The 20,057-nt window shown below is 34.3% G+C and overlaps 2 protein-coding genes across 5 annotated transcripts in view; one reads left to right on the forward strand and one right to left on the reverse strand.

The window, feature by feature from the left end:
- ARL13B (ADP ribosylation factor like GTPase 13B) overlaps window positions 1–20,057 on the reverse strand; it is an 81,608-nt gene that overhangs the window by 22,488 nt on the left and 39,063 nt on the right. For both annotated transcript variants that reach the window (XM_059921348.1, XM_059921347.1), the window contains exon 4: window positions 698–803. In XM_059921348.1, the coding sequence (XP_059777331.1) occupies window positions 698–803 (106 nt within the window). The remainder of the gene's footprint in view (window positions 1–697; window positions 804–20,057) is intronic.
- On the forward strand, window positions 5,595–19,598 carry STX19 (syntaxin 19). Of its 3 annotated transcripts, XM_059921350.1 has the most exons (5): window positions 5,595–5,641; window positions 5,830–5,880; window positions 15,590–15,662; window positions 16,406–16,586; window positions 18,644–19,598. In XM_059921350.1, the coding sequence occupies exon 5, from the start codon at window positions 18,657–18,659 to the stop codon at window positions 19,539–19,541; it is 885 nt and encodes a 294-aa protein (XP_059777333.1). In that variant the 5' UTR covers window positions 5,595–5,641; window positions 5,830–5,880; window positions 15,590–15,662; window positions 16,406–16,586; window positions 18,644–18,656; the 3' UTR covers window positions 19,542–19,598. The 3 variants fall into 3 exon arrangements, with proteins under 3 accessions (XP_059777333.1, XP_059777332.1, XP_059777334.1); XM_059921349.1 differs by lacking the exon at window positions 16,406–16,586; XM_059921351.1 differs by lacking the exons at window positions 5,830–5,880; window positions 16,406–16,586 and having other exon boundaries at window positions 5,617–5,641.

Here is a 20,057-nt window from a genome sequence, read left to right on the forward strand (position 1 = left end):
AAAAATACCCTTATTAAAAATAGCAGAAAGTTTTAATTTGTTATACCAGGGAATTTATGGCAGTACGCATCTTATTTTTTTTTTTTTTGCTGCACCGCACAGCTTGTGGGATCATAGTTCCCCAACCAGAGATCGAACCTGCACCCTTGGCAATGAAAGTGCAGAATCTTAATCACTGGACCGCCGGGGAGTTCCCTGTAACCATCTTTTAAGATTGACAGCCTAACAATCATTTTCTGAAACCAGAATAAATGATTAAATCCTCAGTCCATCTTCTCAAGACTGTATGAAAACTCTCTTGATATAATTTTTCAAAATTCATTATAAACTTCTCCTAAGTATAAATTTTGTATTTATACTTTTACCATTTTACAAAATTTATAGCATGACATGTTTGTATAACTTGCAGGTCCTGTCAGCAATGTCTTAAACAAAGAGCAAACCTAAAGTCTTTGAAATCATGAAAGATAGTTTATAGAAGTCAGTAACAACTAAATAGAAAACAAATATCACTGTAATAAGTAATATCAAATGAACAGTGAGAACTGTTAAAAAAGTGAGAACAGGTTAAAAAAATTTGTTTAAAACACTAATAAATTATTTTGTTAGCTACCTACCCCCTAATTGCTTATCACCTTTACAAAAACTAAGTTATACCAAACATAATTCATAGGGCAGAAGAACCCCCAAAACTTACTATTTGACATAAGCACTTGTGCTCATTGACCAGTTTTTCCAGAGACAGGCATTCAATCACATCAGCTTCTCCTAAAGCCCCTTCCTTATCTTGTTTATTTGCCAACCTAGAGAGACATAAGTAGTTTTATAGCAAATATATAATCAGACAGCCACTTAAAAGACATTTTGACCATGTTCTTATTCCAAAGTTTTAACCCTACTGATTACAGAACATACTGGTTTTAGAGAGTAGTGTACAATTTATTTCTTCATTTTTCCTTTTTATTGCCGCTAAAGTAAGTTTGTAAGAACTGGCCTATAGGGCTTCCCTGGTGGTGCAGTGGTTAAGAGTCCGCCTGCCAATGCAGGGGACACGGGTTCGAGCCCTGGTCCGGGAAGACCCCACATGCCGCAGAGCAACTAATCCCGTGAGCCACAACTACTGAGCCCGTGTGCCACAACTACTGAAGCCCGCGTGCCTACAGCCCGTGCTCCGCAACAAGAGAAGCCACCGCAATGAGAAGCCTGCGCACCGCAATGAAAGAGTGGCCCCTGCTCACCGCAACTAGAGAGAGCCCACGCACAGCAACAAAGACCCAAAGCAGCCAAAAATAAATAAATAAATAAAAAAAAAAAAAAAAAAAAAGAACTGGCCTATAAAAGGGAAATCAGGTAAAGAGAAGTGTCAAGAAAACAAGCAATAGGTCAACAGGCCAACAAAAAAAGTACAAATAGAAAAAGAAGTGGACTAGTTTCCACAGCACTCAGCCATCAATTCCAACTTTCACATTAATTATATCCTTCTCTTCTTAAAATACACTGCATCATGATGTAAAGGCTCTTATCCCATGTCCTTTTCTTCTTAAATACAATCTGTATCATGTTTTAAATACCCAAATATTCATTCAGAGCTTGTATTATTTGAGCTTACCTGTATTTCCACTGTGTGAATGTGTCCACATAAATGTGCAATTTACTGGAGAAGTGAGGCCACTTTTATCTAATTTACTTAGCATAGCACTGTGCATAGAAAACCTTACACTCAATTAGGAACAAATTGAGGAACAACGAATAAAAAAAACAAAATAAGTTCAAAAAAAATAGGAATTACCACAAAATACCACTATTTGCCTATCAGATGGCAGAGGTCAAAAAGTTGAATAAAACACTGTCTTGGTCAGGGTTTGATATATGTTTCAGGCAAATATATATTATTTAATAAGTACATAGAAAAATAAAATCTAATGAACCCTATCACCTATCTTTAAAAATTATCAGTTTTATACCATTCTTGCTCATCTACGTATCTTCCACTTCCCATGAGTCATAACATGTCACCCCATAATTTAAAAATTAAAAAATATTACAATATCACTATCACACCTAAGTTCTTAAAAAAAATTAATATTCCTCAATATTTTTTACAAGTGCTATGTCCAAATCCAGATCCAAACCAGATACACATTACTACAATTTATTCTTTTAAGTGTTTTTCAATCAGTATCACCCCCGACGCCAACACCTCCCATTCCTGCAACACTATGACCAACACTTCTTTTCCTCCCATGACATCTATCTGTAAAACAAAACAAGTCATTTTTCTACAGAATCTCCCATGTTTAGGATTTGGCTGATATCTTCCTTATGAAGTCATTTAACATACACACCCTGTATTTCCTGTATCTAGTAGTTAAATATACAGGCTGGATGGCTTTCAAGTTGAAATCTTTTGGCAAGCATATTTCATAGACGCTGCGAGTACTTAGGAGGCATTTAATATCTGAGTGCACCACTTTCAGTGATGGTTAAATGGATCCATGGATTCAGGCTGCAGTCAGCCTGATTTGTCCAAAATAAAGTTTTCCGTTAACCTTTCATCTAATGGTTTTAGCAACCATTAATGACCTGTGTTCAATACCATTATCATATAAGTGGTTATAAAATTATGACTTTTTTAGTTCTGTATTCCATCTGCATTAACTAGCTGGATTTTTGCTAAAAAGTAAGTTTTCATTAACTACTTGGTGACTCAAGTACAATTCAGAGAAAAGTCAAGATAAATATTTGATCCTTTGCCATCATTTCCTAATTTTCATAATAATATTAACCTCCAAAGGTGATCAAGTTGCTTTCTTTGGTTTGTGGGCGATATCATTATGGACTCATGGATTTTTAAAATATATTTGATGTTTCAACTTATTATAGTTACTGTTCTTTTTGAGGGTCAAAGTTACCCATTTTTGGTTAGTGGGAGTCCCTTTTGTGTTGGCTCCTGTTTTCTTTTGGTACAACTCCAAGAGTCTTTGATAGCTTCTTTGCTTTTTTGTAAGAAACAATGGCCCGGACCTGAACTCATCCAATTCCCTAAAGAGCCCTGGTTCCTTTTAGTACGAACTGGTATTTTAAAGACCACAGTCTGGGCACTTCTGGACATTTATCATTATTGACTTGCCATTGCTTCTAGACCATTTCAGTGGACAAAGCTAGGAAAAATATAGTTTTTAAGAAAGAAAAAATTAAGTCATGAGGTCATACTGATTTTTCCATTTTAAATCAAATATTACCAAGTTTTTACTTAGCTTCTTAATTTGTATCTCTTTTTCCTTATGCTGAAAACTACAGTTCCTAATAACTCCATCGTTAACTATTTGCTCTCTCCTATGAGTTTCAACATAGTAATACCAACATTATTACTAAAAATAACACTACTAAATGCACATTAGATCCCTTTGTGCTTATTCTTGTCTATAAGATATATCCCACAAGAGATGCAGTCAAAATACTGATTTTAAAATTACTTGAAGTAATCCTTCTCTGTGCGGTTATGCCACCATCTAGATACATAACTAGGTTCATTTGTTTCAGGCTGCTTTTGTTTTTTAAAGATAGTTTTATTCTTTATGTTAAGATTTAATTTTTAAAACACTTATAAGGTTCCAAATTCAAACTATAAAAACAAAATGAAATCAGAAAAAACTATTTTCCCTATCTCTTTTCCACAATTCTTCCTAGTCTCCTATAGGTAACCATTTTCATTAGTTTATTTTTCTTTATTGATTTTTATTATACTATTTTTTAATTGCAGGTGATTTACAATGTTTCAGGTGTACAGCAGTGATTCAGTTATACGTATATATGTGTACATATATATACTTTTTCAGATTCTTTTCCATTATAGTTTATTACAAGATATTGAATATACTCCCCTGTGCTATACAGTAGGTCCTTGTTTTTTTATCTATTTTATATATAGTAGTATGTATCTATTAATCCCAAATTCCCAATTTATCCCTCCCCTCCTTCCCCTTGGCAACCATAAGTTTGTTTTCTATGTCTGTGAGTCTATTTCTGTTTTGTAAATAAGTTCATATGTGTTTTTTTTTAGATTCCACATATAAGTGATATATTTGTTTTTCTCTGACTTACTTCACTTAGTATGATGATCTCTAGGTCCATGGTCCATCCATGTTGCTGCAAATGGCATTATTTCATTTTTTTTATGGCCTAATAACATTCTATTATTTATTTTTATATATACATATATATATATATACATACCACATCTTCTTTATCCATTCGTCTGTCGATGGACATTTAGGTTGCTTCCATGTCATGGCTATTGTAAATAGTACTGCTATGAACATTGGGGGTGCATATATCTTTTTGAATTAGAGTTTTTGGTCTTTTCTGGATATACGCCCAGAAGTGGGATTGCTGGACCAAATGGTAACTCTATTTTTAGTTTTTTGAGGAACCTCCATACTGTTCTCCATAGTGGCTGCATCAATTCACATCCACCAACAGTATAAGTGGTTTCATTAGTTTTTAATTCATCCTCCCACTGCTTTTGTTTTTTTTTAATAATATAAACATGTACATGGGGGAAATGGTATTTTAAAGACCACAATTTGGGCACTATGGATATTCACTGCTACTGGCTGGTTAAGGGGTGTTTATGTGCGTGCACCTCTACTCTCCTGTTCTTCCTCGAAAGTTAGATGCAGTTTTGTGCATCACCATGCTTTTTTTTAAAACAGTAAATCCTAAAATTACTCTGAAGTAGTATAAAGAAATCTTATTTATTACTATACTCTTTATTAATGAACAAAATGTTCATTATATAGATGTTTCATCATGGGTTGCTCCCAATGTCTTGATTTTACAAAGAGGGCTGTGAGGAATAAAGTGTGTGAAGATGTTATTTCTTATTTTGGGAACAGACTCCAGGAAGTGGGACTACTAAACCAAAGAATAAATACAGATGTTATTCTGATAGATATTATAGCAATGTCCCTCCTCTCACCCTCGAATCATAATAGCTCAGGCAGAGAAAAAGGGAATGTAAGAAAATTTAGTTGTGTGAGAGAAATTTTATTTCTGATTTTTCCTACAAATATTTCACTCTGGTAAAAATTAATTTTGAATTGTTATATTGATATAATAAATAGCATAACATATAGTGCTGCACAATTTTAGTTTTTGATATTGAAAACTATGAAAGAAACTTAAAAATAGCAGGCATACTAAAAAGAAAGGTAAGGTGGCAGGTTTAAAGACATGAACTCTTTTCTGGCTGCTGTAGTTCTGAAATTTGGTAATTTTCTGAGTTAAGTTCTTGGAATTCCCTAAAATAAGATGGAATTCAATCACTTTAAAGTAAACTGAACAAAAAGCCTTTACCCAAGGTTCTTTCCATTCCTATTTATTCCAAATTCCATACATTTAGCAAGTTTTCATACCTAAAGAAAACAAAGTAATATTTGCTTAATTACGAACCCCCTCTTTTGTGAGTAATGTACTTTATATGTAATATAGGACTGGAACTACAGAGCCTGTGCCAAGTATTCCATCGTAGGCAGTTTAACAAGGACTTCCTGTTACCAACTAGCTCCACTGAAAACAATCTTCCTTTAATCTAAAGAACACGCAGCTAACAGGCAGAACTGGATTCTCCAGGGGTGAGGTAAGAAATTTGTTCTTCTCATTTGATATTAACAACAAAACGATAACTTTAACTTATTTGACTTCATTATGTGGCTTTCAATTAACTAAATGAAAACCATACAGAAATTATCCTGTGAACTATAAGACAGAGACTTAAATAAAATTTGAATAAAACATTACAGATGGTACTCAGTTTTTCTCTCACAGGCAGGACTCCAACTGTGCAGGTGGAAAAGCAACAAAAGGAACAAGACAAAGGTAAACATACCACTCTTTTTTGTACTTTTTAATGTGAGACATCCAGAGACTGAAATCTGTGACATTTTAAAAGAGCCCAACAGATAATTAAAGTTACCTGTTTTGCTCAGATTTGGACCAGGCTACAGGCAGCTGATGTGCTCATATATACTACTGATATGCTGAATGAGATTTGGGTTTAGAGTTCCTAGAAACAGACCACCATAAACAAAATCAACTTTTTATTTTATGTCCTTTAAAAAAATATCTTTTCATTGTGGAAACACTAGAAAGTCAGACCCTATAAAAACAAACTTAAAATTCTTTCTTCTATAAACAGACTATAAATTAGTCATAAAATGCTTGCTTTAGAGAACACTTTTCCATTTAATTCTGAAAAGAAGCTTATGCAATATGACACATATGTATAATGTTTAAAAATTTAAGATAATTTTCTACAAAGCCTTAATTAATTTCTTCATTGTAGTTTCCCAGAATCTTTAAAATTAATTTGAGGAAATTAAAAAATAATCTTGCTATAAAAGGACTACTGTAAAATACCAAAGTAGTCAATTTTTTTTAGAATACTCAATTTTGAAATGTTTCAGCTAGTGTACTGAAAGTACTTAAATTATAAAATTTAATATCAGTATTATATTTGATTTGATCATTTAAAAAATTTAAGTCAACATCATTTAAATGCAACATACATAGGTAGGTCTGATACTTTCAAAATTAAACAGTGTATAGAAGCTTAACCAAAACATGTTGTATTTTTTGATATTTTTTCAAAGTTATTTTACAATTGTTATGTTAGATTTTAATATTTAACCCATTTCAAATCAAAATAATAATTATTATTAATAAATGTTTTAAGGGTAAACTTGAAAGTTGGCTATGTAATACCTAGAACACATTATGTTTGTGGCTATGTAGTTTTAAATTTAATATAAAAATAATTTTACATAAGTACAGCTTACTTTAATCAGATAAGTGAGAGTTCAAAATTACGAGTGTTAATATTTAAGCAAAAATGGTCTTGTTACATTAAATGAGTTAATTTAACAATTAACTTATTTACACTAAACAAAAAATAGAATTTAAAAACCACTGAAAGGCTGCATTACAAAAATATGTCTGATAATTTAAACTTAGATAGAATTTACATAATTTGTAATAATTTTTTTTTTTAAGTTTGTTTTCTTCATTTAAGTAGCCAAAGAGGTGAATATTCCAGTAACAGCTACTTTCACCTTGAACTAGGGAAATGTTGCAACATGTCTTCACACACAAAAGCAAAAGAATATTCCATTTTACGTTAAATAAAAACTGGTTACATTTCTTAAAATATTTAATCATTATAGTAACTACAAAAAGAAATGTCTTAGTTAAAAAATTCTATAAATTTATAAAGTATCTATCCCAGGGCATAGTTCTTAAAGCACTAGATAATTTTTATTCATATTTCTGTTCCTGGAGATGTTCCCTGTCTATAATAGAGTGGAGAAACTTTTATTTGAGTCATTCAAGTTTACTTCCCAAAACAAACTGTCAAACTTGATTACTATATTTATAAATTAGTGTTCTAACTTTCTTTTTGCAAATATCACATTTAAGCTCAAAGATACAGTTATTAACAGTAGAATTCAAAACTGTACAGCAAAGCAGTAAGTTAAACATGCTGAAAGATGGCTCATATTTGGATAGAACTCTTCGGATATTAAGAAAATAAATTTAAGGTAGAGAAAAGATTGCATAAAATGGTAGTATCATCAATTTCACTTACCTAAGCAATTAAATGATTTCACAACTATGCGCTTAATATTTTATGCCTTCTTGAACTCTGTCTCTTCCAACTTTTAAATTCTAATATGCTTAGATATCTCACTTTGCTTATAATTTATGAAGATATAAGATTAAACAGTTAAATTGGAAATAGTTATACATGTAGCTGTGAGTATGCAACTACTGGAAAATGCAATTTATGTATAGCATGTAAGTGTACCTGAATACCTACATTAGGTCAGTTTCTGCACAGATGAATATAAGGATTTAGGGAACACTCTGAATTATGTTAACTCTGTAAAGATAATCACCTATGACTTTCAGTGAAGATGCACAGATACAGAAACTCCTCCTCTTGCTAGAAACGTAGAGAAGTGTTTGATATAATCTTAAGGGGGGAAAAAAAGACAAATTTCTAAACTGCATCATTTCATGTGAAGTAAGAAAGGGAAATTTCCAGGTGCCAGAAATGAAGAGGGAACACATTCATAGCCAAGGTGGAGAGTAGGAATTAAAGCTATGGGCTACAAGAAGAGAACACTTTTATCTTAGAGGTTCGGGTTTAGAGTTTGTTCATAATAGGGAGCTAAAATTGAGTTTCCTATATGGAATAGTGGACCAGAAAAAGAACAGCCTGTATACAGACACAGGAGAATCTCTGTTGGCTTGTCCAGGAGTACAGCAGGGAGTGAGGTATTCACTCAGGCTACAAAATCACTACAGAAAAATCAGGCCCATATTTATACTACCTGGGCTATAGAAATCACTAGAGAAAGATCAGGTCCATACAGTCAGCCCTCTGTACCTGCAGGTTCCACATGCATGGATTCAACCAACCTCAGATGGAAAATACTCAGGAAAAAACCCAGAAAGTTCCAAAAAGCAAAACTTGAAATTTCTACGTACCAGCCACTTTTTAGATAGCATTTACATTTTATTTACAACCATTTATATACCATGTACATTGTACTAGGTATTATAAGTAATCTAGAGATGATTTAAAGTATACTTTTAAAGTACATAAAAATATACAGGAGGATGTACATAAGTTATATGCAAATACTGCACCATTTTATATGAGACCTAAGCATCCGTGGATTTTGGTCTCTGTGGGGGTCCTAGAACCAGTTCCCCACAGATATAGAGGGAAACTGTATTTGTACTACCTGGGCTATGATGGGCAAACTCCATGGGGCCCTAGTAGTGACAACCACAAAAATGCGGTTAAGAATGTATCCATAATGCAGGACACTCAGGGCATTCTTGTATAATATAATTCCCCACTGAAGATAATCTGCTGACAAAGTTTACTAAATATACTTGCCCATCACCAAGAAAAACAATTGGTGGCCACAATAAACAAAGGAATTATTTCTAAGAAACCAGAAATAACCTAATAATGTAAAAGGATCTTGAACATAAATATATTTTAAATGTTCAAAAGAAATAAATGAAGACATACACCAAGATGAACACAGTATAAACTTTACAGCTGATTTTATATAAACATCATTTCCTATAATATGCATGCTATGATATACAGCACTGAAAGGAAATCTGTTTTTCCTTTAATATCAGTAACGTATAGAGATTTATAGAAAAAAAAAGATACAGAATATTTACTTTCTTTTTGCTACTAAATTTATTAGGATTAATGAATATAAAATACATATCAATATATTTTAAAGTGTTCTTTAAAGTATCTTTTATTCAAATATGAAAGTGTGGTATTCCTTCAGGAAACTGTTATCCCAAGAACACAGAAACCCAGGATAAGACCACCTTTATAAGGGAGAGTCAAATATCTTCATTTCCAAAATCAGTGACAGTAAAATTTACCTTCTCAAAAGCACTTTGCAAAAGTATACTGTGCTACAATATCAATTTGAAATATTCTATTTCTTAAAAAAATGTTAAACTATGATGCTTCAGAAAAAGGCTTTTGATGACATTGTTCATTTATGTGTAATTAAAATGAAAAAAAGAAAGACCTAACTAGCCATAAGTATAAAGTATATTAGAGGGGGTTGTTTCGGGATTTGTTCCAAGCCATGCAACCAAAGAGAAAGTTAGAGACACTGTAGTTCTTGAGAACTGTGAAATTTAAAAATTGTCAGGCTACTTAGCATTAGATAAGACTTAATTCTCATGAATAAAAAAATCAAAATCTGTTTGGTTTTGATAACTCCCTCATTTCTCATCTGAGACTCCAATACTATCACTCTTTTCTTTTCCCATATTATGAGGAACACAAGTCAATTAAAAAAAAAATAGTACAACAAACATCATATCTGCTATGTACATTATAGTTGTAAGAATTCATAGTAACAGGTTAGTATATGAATAGGAAACAGAAACCTGTGTACATAAATAGGAATGCAGTGTACCTCACTTCTTGTCTTATCTCATTCTATGACTATGAGGTACAGCAGAAGAAAATACAAGAATCCCAATCTCTACATGGTGCCAAGGATAGGATTCAAAATTTTTTAGATTTTCCATGACACAGGTGTGTGGGATCAGAACCAATCATTTTTCTTCTTTTTCGGTGGGGGGGGGGGGGGTGGTGCGCGCCACACAGCCTGCGGATCTTAGTTCCCTAGGGATTGAACCCATGCCTCCTGCAGTGGAAGTGCCAGGGAAGTCCCTGAACTAATACGTCTTCTTTTTCTAAATTGTAAAGTGCTTAATTTGGTCTGATTGTATGAAAAATCCTAATACAGCTGCTAACATAATTATTTTAGATCTAATATGTTATATTACCTGCTGCAAGAACTTTTTTCTTTTAAACATAGCATTTATATTAACAACATAATACAATATTTGATACAGATCAACTTCATTTGTAGCATGTTTCACTAGGATAATCTATATCTATTCACTATGAAATAAAGAAAAATAACAGATCTGCAGGCAAGTAGATGTACATCTGAATGTAGGCTCTGCTACTTTTTAGTTGTGTGACCTCAGGCAAGTCACTACTTTTCAGATACTAAGAAAATCAGAGGAATAGTTAATAAAGTCAACATCCAAATCAGGGCAATTTCAAAGAAAACAATACAAAGAAAATGGAGAAGATGAAGTTCTTTTAAAAATTAGGATCCCCTCCAAAAGAAACCATAAGTACATGAATTTCCAAATTGGAAAGAGCCACTAAACATCTAGCAAATACATGCAAAAAGACATTCCTAGGTCATGTTATTGCAAAATTTCAAAACATGAGGAATAAAGAGAAAAGGCAAAGAATTTCATGGAAGGAAATTTTTAAAAAACAAACAAAAAAACCTACATCTTATACAAAATATCAGGAATCAGATGGCAGATTTCTCAAGGGTAACAGAAACTTAAAAGAAAACACAGCAAAATTTTCAAAATTCTAAGGGAATACAATTTCCAAGTAAGAATTACATCTGCAGAAAATATATCATTCAGGTGTAAGGACAGAATAAAAACATTTTCAGAAATGCAAGTTATCACCACACCTATGTTTTAAAAGGAAGCTATGGTATGCCCTCAAATCAAGGGGATAAACCAAAAATAGAGATGAGGAACAAGGAATGAGGAGAAAATACACAGAAGGAGAGAAAAATTCCAACACAACAGCTGTGTGGTAATCAGGTCAAGACAACAGCTGTGTGGTAATCAGGGTTCCAAGAAAGAAGCCTCAAAAGATAAAACAATAAAATGAGATAGAAAAGAATACCTGCTATATATACATTAAGAGAATATTTTCAGTTCAAATGAAGAGTTTTAGAATGAATTAGTGATGCATATGTACAAAATGAGGCAACTGAAAAACTTAGGTAATTAATAATTTCAAGAAAAATTTAAAAGTTACAAAGTTCTTGATCTGTGTAGTGGTTACATGGGTCCGTTCGCTTTGTGAAAAATCATCAAATTATACATTTATGTTTTGGGCACTTTCTGTATATGCGTAAATACTTCAGTGAAAAGCTTTCTTAAAATAAAAATATACATCTCCTAGCTCTATCCACTGAAAAAGCCTACATACAGTGAAAAAAATTATTCTGAGAAAGGAAATATAACCCTAGTGATTCTGGTATATATAACATGATTCTGGTGTGATTCTGGTATATATAATATGTGATTCTGGTAAATATAGTATTTGGGTAGTCCTAATAACGTAAACACATAATATTGACTATAACAAAAACTGTGATATAATTACATTGAGAGGAAAAATTTGAGGGAAGGATGGGGGTGTAAGAGAAAGTCAAATCCGAGAAGTCCCTGGTGGTCCAGTGGTTAGGACTCCGCACTTTCACTGCCAAGGCGCGGGTTCAACCCCTGGTCAGGGAACTGTCCTGCAAGCTGTGTGGTGCAGCCAAAAAAAAAAAGTTAAATTCATATCTTTCATAGCAAAGATTATTCAAAACTGAAAAAAGTGTAAACATCTACATAAGCAAATTATCAAGAAATAGGGAGTTTAAAAGCAACATATAGCTAAGGAGTTGAAAATGACTGCCTTTGGGAATGAGGAACTGGAAATAGAATGTGGTGGGGCAGGCAGGGGTCAGCTGTATATCTTCATAAGCCTTGAAGTGGTCTGACTTCTTAAACTGTGTATCTGTATTAATGATGAAAATAATCACATTAAAAACACTTTTAAAAGAAAAGGCTTTGTTCAAATCATGTAGGGGGGGAGGAGGGAAGGAAGAAAGGAAGGGAGGAAGGAAGGAAGAAAGGAAGGAAAGAAAAGAAAAAAACTTATGGCTATATCAAAAGCAACATGACATCCGTTTTAAACACTTTTGGAGGAATTTATTTTCAGCATTACTATGGTAATACCAGAGGGAGCACACAGATAAGGAAGTGATAAACACTAAACCAAACAAAGAACAGTATGGAGCTATTCAAGATAAATCATTAGGCTAACTGACTTTAGTAATTACCTCCCTCTATACTAGAAAGATTAGTCTTTATCAGAGGCATATAATAAATCATGGGTGGTAATTCTGCTTTCTCAAAGTTATCACATGAAAAAAGAGTTTCTACAATCACTTCCCAATGTTTGTAGGTGTTTTTAAAAATCTGTTCCAGCATAATCATCAAATATTTATAAAATACTGAATACAAAAGAGCATATAGATGAACCCAGCATTACATAACATATACATTCTAGGAAATTTATATTATACATCTTATAATGAAAAAAGCACTGGTCTAGCAGCCAGGAAGTTTGCATTACTATACCAGTACTACTACTAGCAAGCTCTGGGTAAAACACTTAACTTTTCTGATTTTCAATTTCCCCATAAGAAAAATGAGAAATTGATTAGTTAACCTCTTAAGGATTATTTTTGGAATCAAATTATAATATTCAATAGATGTGGAAGAAACCAGGTTCACCTCTCCTTTGGAGAACAGGTGAGGACTACATATCACTACCATCCTCCTTCAGTTGGTCGAGGAGTTGCAAAGGAAAGTGACAGGCATCATTTCAGGCTACAGCATTTTAATGTCTATGAGAGACTCTCCAGTACTTCCAACTGCCCTACCAGCCTACCACATTCAGAAAGGTGGAGCTTAGGTCTCTGAGGAACCAAGATGGGAACCAGAGCCCCTGCTAACCCAACATGGACATGAAATGTGAACGAAAAATACATCTTTGTGGTTGTAATCCATCAAGATTTGGTGACTGGACATTACTGTGGCATAACCAAGCATATCTTGACTGATAAAAATGGGACCAAGTGGAATTTTTCATAAACTGAATATTTAAAACTCACAAGAAATCCCAACCTAAATTAGTTTATAAAGCTAAAAATCTTTACAATTTATCTCTTAAAATCTGTATTTTTATATTAAGGATTATATTAGGTTAATTACAATTAACTAATTAATTATAAATAACTTAATTACATGAAATTATATATACATATAAATTAATCTGTTCATTATAATTTAAAAGGTGGGAAAAATATAAAAAATGATAATATCAAACTTTCTGCACGCTTATTGGTTGCTCTAGCACTGAAATCATTCTCAAATAAAATCACTTTGTTTTCACTTTAATAAAGGACTTAAAAAAATAGTACGCTAGGACTTCCCTGGTGGCGCAGTGGTTAAGAATCTGCCTGCCAACGCAGGGGACACAGGTTCGAGCCCTGGTCCAGAAAGATCCCACATGCCGCAGAGCAACTAAGCTCGCGTGCCACAACTACTGAGCCTGCGCCCTAGAGCCTGAGCTCCGCAACAAGAGAAGCCACCGCAACGAGAAGCCCGTGCACCGCAGCGAAGAGTAGCCCCCGCTCGCTGCAACTAGAGAAAACCCGCGCGCAGCAACGAAGACCCAACACAGCCAAAATTAAAAATTAATAAATAAAATAAATTTATTTAAAAATATAGTATGCTCACATGGTATTATATATATATTTTCTCTAGTTTGCTTATTTCCTACTTGTAAGGACAAAGGCCAGTAAATATCAATACCTTCCTAGAAGGTATGCCTAACACATGGATCAATATATTAGTGTTTTATATTGATCTAATTTCCTAACACCCAAAGTTTGCAATCTATATTGCCACCTTCTCATAGTCCTCCTTGACTAATCTTCTTTTCACAAATCTTCCAGGTTTAATATTATAGCTTATTATTTTTTCCCACAGATCTTAGTAAACCACTGGATCTGGTTAGTTTTGTTCCTAAGGTAAAGAAATTATTCTTTGCAAGTAAGGTAGAATACAGACAATGGAAAGGTGGGGAGACAGAGGGAATGAAATCCTTTCCCTACTTAGAAGTCTCTTATTTGCATAAATTGTACAGACTGAAGCTTTTTTTTTTACTTTTAATATAGCAAATCAGTGGTAAAATAAAAGACTGCAAGCTATTTGAATTACATATTGAGATAATTTAAAATAAATAGCAGAAAACTGTAAGTGCATTACAGGCAACAAAAACTTGCTGTTAAATGTTTCCAACCAATACTCAAAATGCTCAGCAATACAGGTACACAGCAAATGTCTCTGAGTAAACTGTTAATATCTATAAAAGACTTTTTCCATCAAAAACAGATTTCAAGGTCTTAGTATCCCTTGTGATCTGGCTTCTTTCCCAACCACTTCACTCACCTAATTGTCTCTTCTCAGAACTTATCTGAACTGGTCTCTATAGAGCATCTGATACCATTGAAGAAGGCTTTATAGCACAGTAAAGAGTGAGTCCTTCAAACTAGACTGCCTGAATTTGAATCCCAACTCTACCACAAGCTGATATCTTGGTTAAGTTACTTAAGATCAGGTCTTAATGTCATCATCTGTAAAATGGAGACCATGGTAATACTTAATTCAGAGTTCTTAAAAGAACATACAACACACTCAGAACAGTGCCTGTCACATATTAAGAACTCAGGAAAATATGAACTATAAAGAGCTCAATATCAGAACTTGAATAAACGAGACTTGTGAAGGTGCTGGGAATACCAGAATGAATAAAGATCCTTGCCCTCATGGAGCTTATATTTGGGGAAGAGAGCAGACAATAAAGTAAGATAAATAAGTAAAATATAGTGAGAAGTGCTAGGAAAAAAACTAAAGCTGGGAAGGGTGGTTGCAGTTCTAGATAGGGTGACCAAGGACAGCCTTACTGAGAGGGTGTCATCTCAGTAAGATTTAAAGAAGTTGGGGGAATAAGACAGCACTACATGGGGAAGAGCATTCCAAACAGAGAAGACAGCAAGTGCCAAAGCCCTAAGGCAGGATCCTGCCAGGTTTGTGTGAGGAATAACCAGGAGCACAGTGTGATTGAGGCAGAGGGAGGGGGAGGTGTAGGAGGCATGGTCAGAGGGGCAAAAGGAGAGGTGGAGAAGTCATATTGGGCCTTGTAGGCTCTGGCTTTCCCTCTGAGAGATCACACTAAAGGAGGGCTTTAGGCACAGCAATGACATGATCTGACTTACATTTTAACTCTTGTTTCTGTGTTAAGAAAAGACCAAAAGAGACGGGGATACAAAGGAAGAAACAAGGAGACCATGTAGGAGACTACGGCAATAATCCAGGTGAGAAAGGATGGTGACTTGAACGAGGGAGGTGGTTCCTGATGTAGCCTGAAAAAGGGATTGACAAGATTCCCGCCTTCTACCTCCAAAATATATCCCAGATGGTTCCCATTTATTCCATCTAGTTTCCATCCAGATCTCTCCTGGAGGTCATCAGGATATATTCTCTATACAGTGATCTTTTAAAAACATAAATCTTATGTCAATACCCTATTTATCCTTTCACTGTCCACCACTGCATCTAGAATAAAATCTAAATTCCTTACTTTGACCCACAAGGACCTTTGTGATCTGATCCCTACCTACCGTCCTGACTTCACTCCTCCCGTGTTACTGCCCATATTAATTTCTATCTATATAAGCGTTAATTTTGTTCTTAAAACATACCAGTCCTAGTCACTGCCCTGGCACCCCATCTCCAATACTCAGGATGCACTTTCTTGGCTCTTCATCTTCTCAACATTTAGGTCTACACTCAAATAGCTCCTTAGAGAGGCCTTGCCTAATTGATCTATCAAGATCTAAAATTATCTCATTTATCTGTTTAATTGTGTATTGTCCATCTCCCCTCAGATACTAATTACTCAAGGACAGGTATTACTGAATACACACTATAGCATTTAAAACTTTGCATATAGTAAGCTTCAAAAATTATTTGACAGAATGTCAGTTCTTTAAAACCAAAGGAATATTATCAGGATATTAGTTTAACTTTTTAGGTAAAACAGGTATCATTTCTACAGTATCCTCGACTGGGTCATCATTCAAGAACATCTTGAACATCTCTAGTGATGGCAAGGTTTTTATCTCATGAAACAGTTCATTCCATCTTCAGACAGCTCTACTTGTGTGAAAAGTCTTTATACTAAACTGAACCTCATTCCATGTAATTTCCATCCACACTGCCCTTTGGAGGTACGCCAGGTAAGTCTAATTCCTCATATATACAGATCTACACATTTTAGAAATCAGTTGTAGATATTCCCTCGACCTTCTCTTTTTCAGAACAAATATTTCCATTTCTTTCAACAACTCTCCATATACTATGGTCTTCCAATCTCATCCTTTCCATGAGTTTGGAAATTCCCAACTTGTGGATTTTCATCTCATACTTAACACAGTCCCTCACCCATTTGCTTTCACTAGCACAGAGTCAGTGGAACAAATATCTTTCTTAGTCAATCTAGACATCACATTATTATTCATGAAAGCATGCATAATAACTATTCTGAGAGTTCTGATTAAAAGCTCAAAATTAACTAAAATCTCCAGTGATTTTCATAAGCACTGCTATGAACTCAAGGGTCTTCCAGTTTATAGATGTAAAGGTGTTTTCTAAACAACTAGGTGCAATACTTTACATCTATCCAGTTAAACATGTTTTTGTTATTTTGGTATAGTGTTCTGTTCTATTTTAATTTTCAAATCCCAATTCTGTACTTCAACATACTAAAGAACTCTCCAAATTTTGTGCCATCAACATGTTTGATAAGTATGCCTTCTATGACACCCAAATAACTGATAAAAATATTTGCATAAACATATCAAGCACTGAATCCCATAGCATAACAGCGTCACATTAGAGACCTTTTTCTCTAGTTGATACTATGTGTGGTTCAATGAGCTACTTGTAACTCCCTAACAGCTTCCTCTTATCCACAAAAATATCATGAAAGGCATTTTAAATGCCTTTCTAAAGTCAAGATGTGCTGTGAAAAGAAAGTATTTTATTAAAAAGGATTTCTTTTTATTCACTTCATGTATATCACTATATAATTATGTACATCAAATTGATTCCATGAATAACTACCAACACAGCATACAGTAAGTGTCAATATTATAAGTGTCCCCCAAAGAAGATTTTATATATTCTCATGTTTGTAAAAATATCACTTATTATGAATTAACAAAAATTTTTTTCTAAGACAGTCTGGATATCTTTGCAAAGGAATGCTAATAATGAGAAATCAGCATGATCAAACCAAGAATATGTTTCTATATATATGCAATGGATAAGAAAACAAAGCTATGTCAAATAATGTGTTAGTCAATCCAGAAGCCTGAGAAATTCTGAGATAAATTCAACATTACCTATATTGCTTAAAGCTCTCATATGGAATCTGCCCTGTCACTATACTGGTTTTAGCTAAACTACACATATTTAGCAAAATGAGTATGTTTTTTAACATTACATAGACCAAATGAACTGGGAACCGTATCTTTAGTAATAAGGACACATTCAGAGTGACCTTTTTAATCCTAAAAAGATATGGTCAAATCTTCCATTCTAAGATATAGCTTCCTAAATCAAGAAAAATCTATTCTGTGGCAGTATCGTGACACTGAGAACTTATTTGGGGGCAATTATTTCTCTATCACTGCTTACTCAGATACTTTACTAAACTGTATGGGACTCATAGAAGCCCTGCATTATAAGAAGTGATTTACAAATTTTTTTTTTTTTTATAGCTACTTTATTTATTTATTTATTTATTTTTGGCTGTGTTGGGTCTTCGGTTCGTGCGAGGGCTTTCTCTAGTTGCGGCAAGTGGGGGCCACTCTTCATCGCGGTGCGGGGACCGCTCTTCATCGCGGTGCACGGGCCTTTCACTATCGCGGCCCCTCCCATTGCGGGGCACAGGCTCCAGACGCGCAGGCTCAGTAGTTGTGGCTCACGGGCCCAGCTGCTCCGTGGCATGTGGGATCTTCCCAGACCAGGGCTCGAACCCGTGTGCCCTGCATTAGCAGGCAGATTCTCAACCACTGCGCCACCAGGGAAGCCCACAAAATATTTTACATTACTTTTCCTATTTCAGTGATCTTTATGAGGCAATTCTTATTGATTTTTCTAATTTTTAGTCATCTTTTCAGAAAACAAGGAGGATTTTTCCTGAGAGATAGACATAGCTATGTAAAGCCAACTGCTACTGGGGGGAAATACCAAATTTTTCTTTGTTCAACACAATCATTTTTGCTTTTAGGAGGACAGGGAAGATGAAAGACCGACTTCAAGAACTAAAGCAAAGAACAAAGGAAATTGAGCTCTCTAGAGACAAGGATGTGTCGACTACAGAAGCAGAGGAACAAGGGGTGTTTCTGCAGCAAGCTGTTATTTATGAAAGAGAGCCTGTAGCTGAGAGACACCTACATGAGATACAAAAACTACAGGAGAGTATTAACAACTTGACAGATGATGTTCAAAACTTTGGGCAGCAACAGAAAAGTCTGCTGGCTTCTATGAGAAGGCTTAGTCTACTTAAGAGAGAGTCTAGCATTACTAAAGAGATAAAAGTCCAAGCAGAACACATTAATAGAGGTTTGGATGATTTAGTGAAAGAAGTTAAAAAGTCAGAGGATGAAAACGGTCCATCATCAGTGGTCACAAGGATACTTAAATCTCAGCATGCTGCGTTGTTCCGCCATTTTCAGCAAACTATGTTTATATACAATGACACAATAGCAGCAAAGCAAGAGAAGTGCAGGACATTTATTTTCCATCAGCTTGAAGTTGCTGGAAAAGAAGTGCCGGAAGAAGAGGTAAATGATATGCTTCATCAAGGAAAATGGGAAGTTTTTAATGAAAGCTTACTTCGAGAAATCAGTATCACTAAAGCACAACTCTCAGAGATGGAACAGAGACACAAAGAACTTGTTAATTTGGAGAACCAAATAAAGGATTTAAGGGACCTTTTCATTCAGATATCTCTTTTAGTAGAGGAACAGGGAGAAAGCATCAACAATATTGAAATGATAGTGAATGGCACAAAAGAGTATGTTACCACTACTAAAGAAAAATTTGGACTAGCTGTAAAATACAAAAAAAGAAATCCTTGCAGGGTGTTGTGTTGCTGGTGTTGTCCATGCTGTGGCTCAAAATAAAGAAGCTATTTTAGAAATTTCTCCAGCTTTAGAATGAAGGATGTCCCGTAATTTAGTGTCTTGTATCATTTTTCTTCATTTCATAGAGCCATTCACATACTTTCATCACTATTAAGTTATAATTTTCCCCTTTCACCCTTACCCACTACAGTTACAGAAATTTCTAAAGCAAGTGACATAAAACAAGTCTTCATTTATTAAACTAAAAATAGCATATTAGCTTTAAACTCATGGGTTAACTATTGAAAATGAGGTAAATGATCTTAAGTTTCTAGACAGGTATCAAGCTCTATTACATATTTTTGTAACTTCCAATGCCTTAACAAGATGAATGTCAGTAAGTGACAACTACTTAAACAATGCTTTAGGTTCATTTAAGAGCATTTTGGTAGTTAAGAATTGTATAAAACAAGACTTCAAGTGGCACTCTATTAAAGCCAAATCAAACTAAAAGCTGCATCAAATCTTTTATGTTCAGATAGGTCAGTTAACTCAGTGGTCAACAAATCCTAGGAA

This window comes from Balaenoptera ricei, chromosome 4, assembly GCF_028023285.1.
Source record: "Balaenoptera ricei isolate mBalRic1 chromosome 4, mBalRic1.hap2, whole genome shotgun sequence".
In the NCBI taxonomy this organism is placed as follows: Eukaryota; Metazoa; Chordata; class Mammalia; order Artiodactyla; family Balaenopteridae; genus Balaenoptera; species Balaenoptera ricei.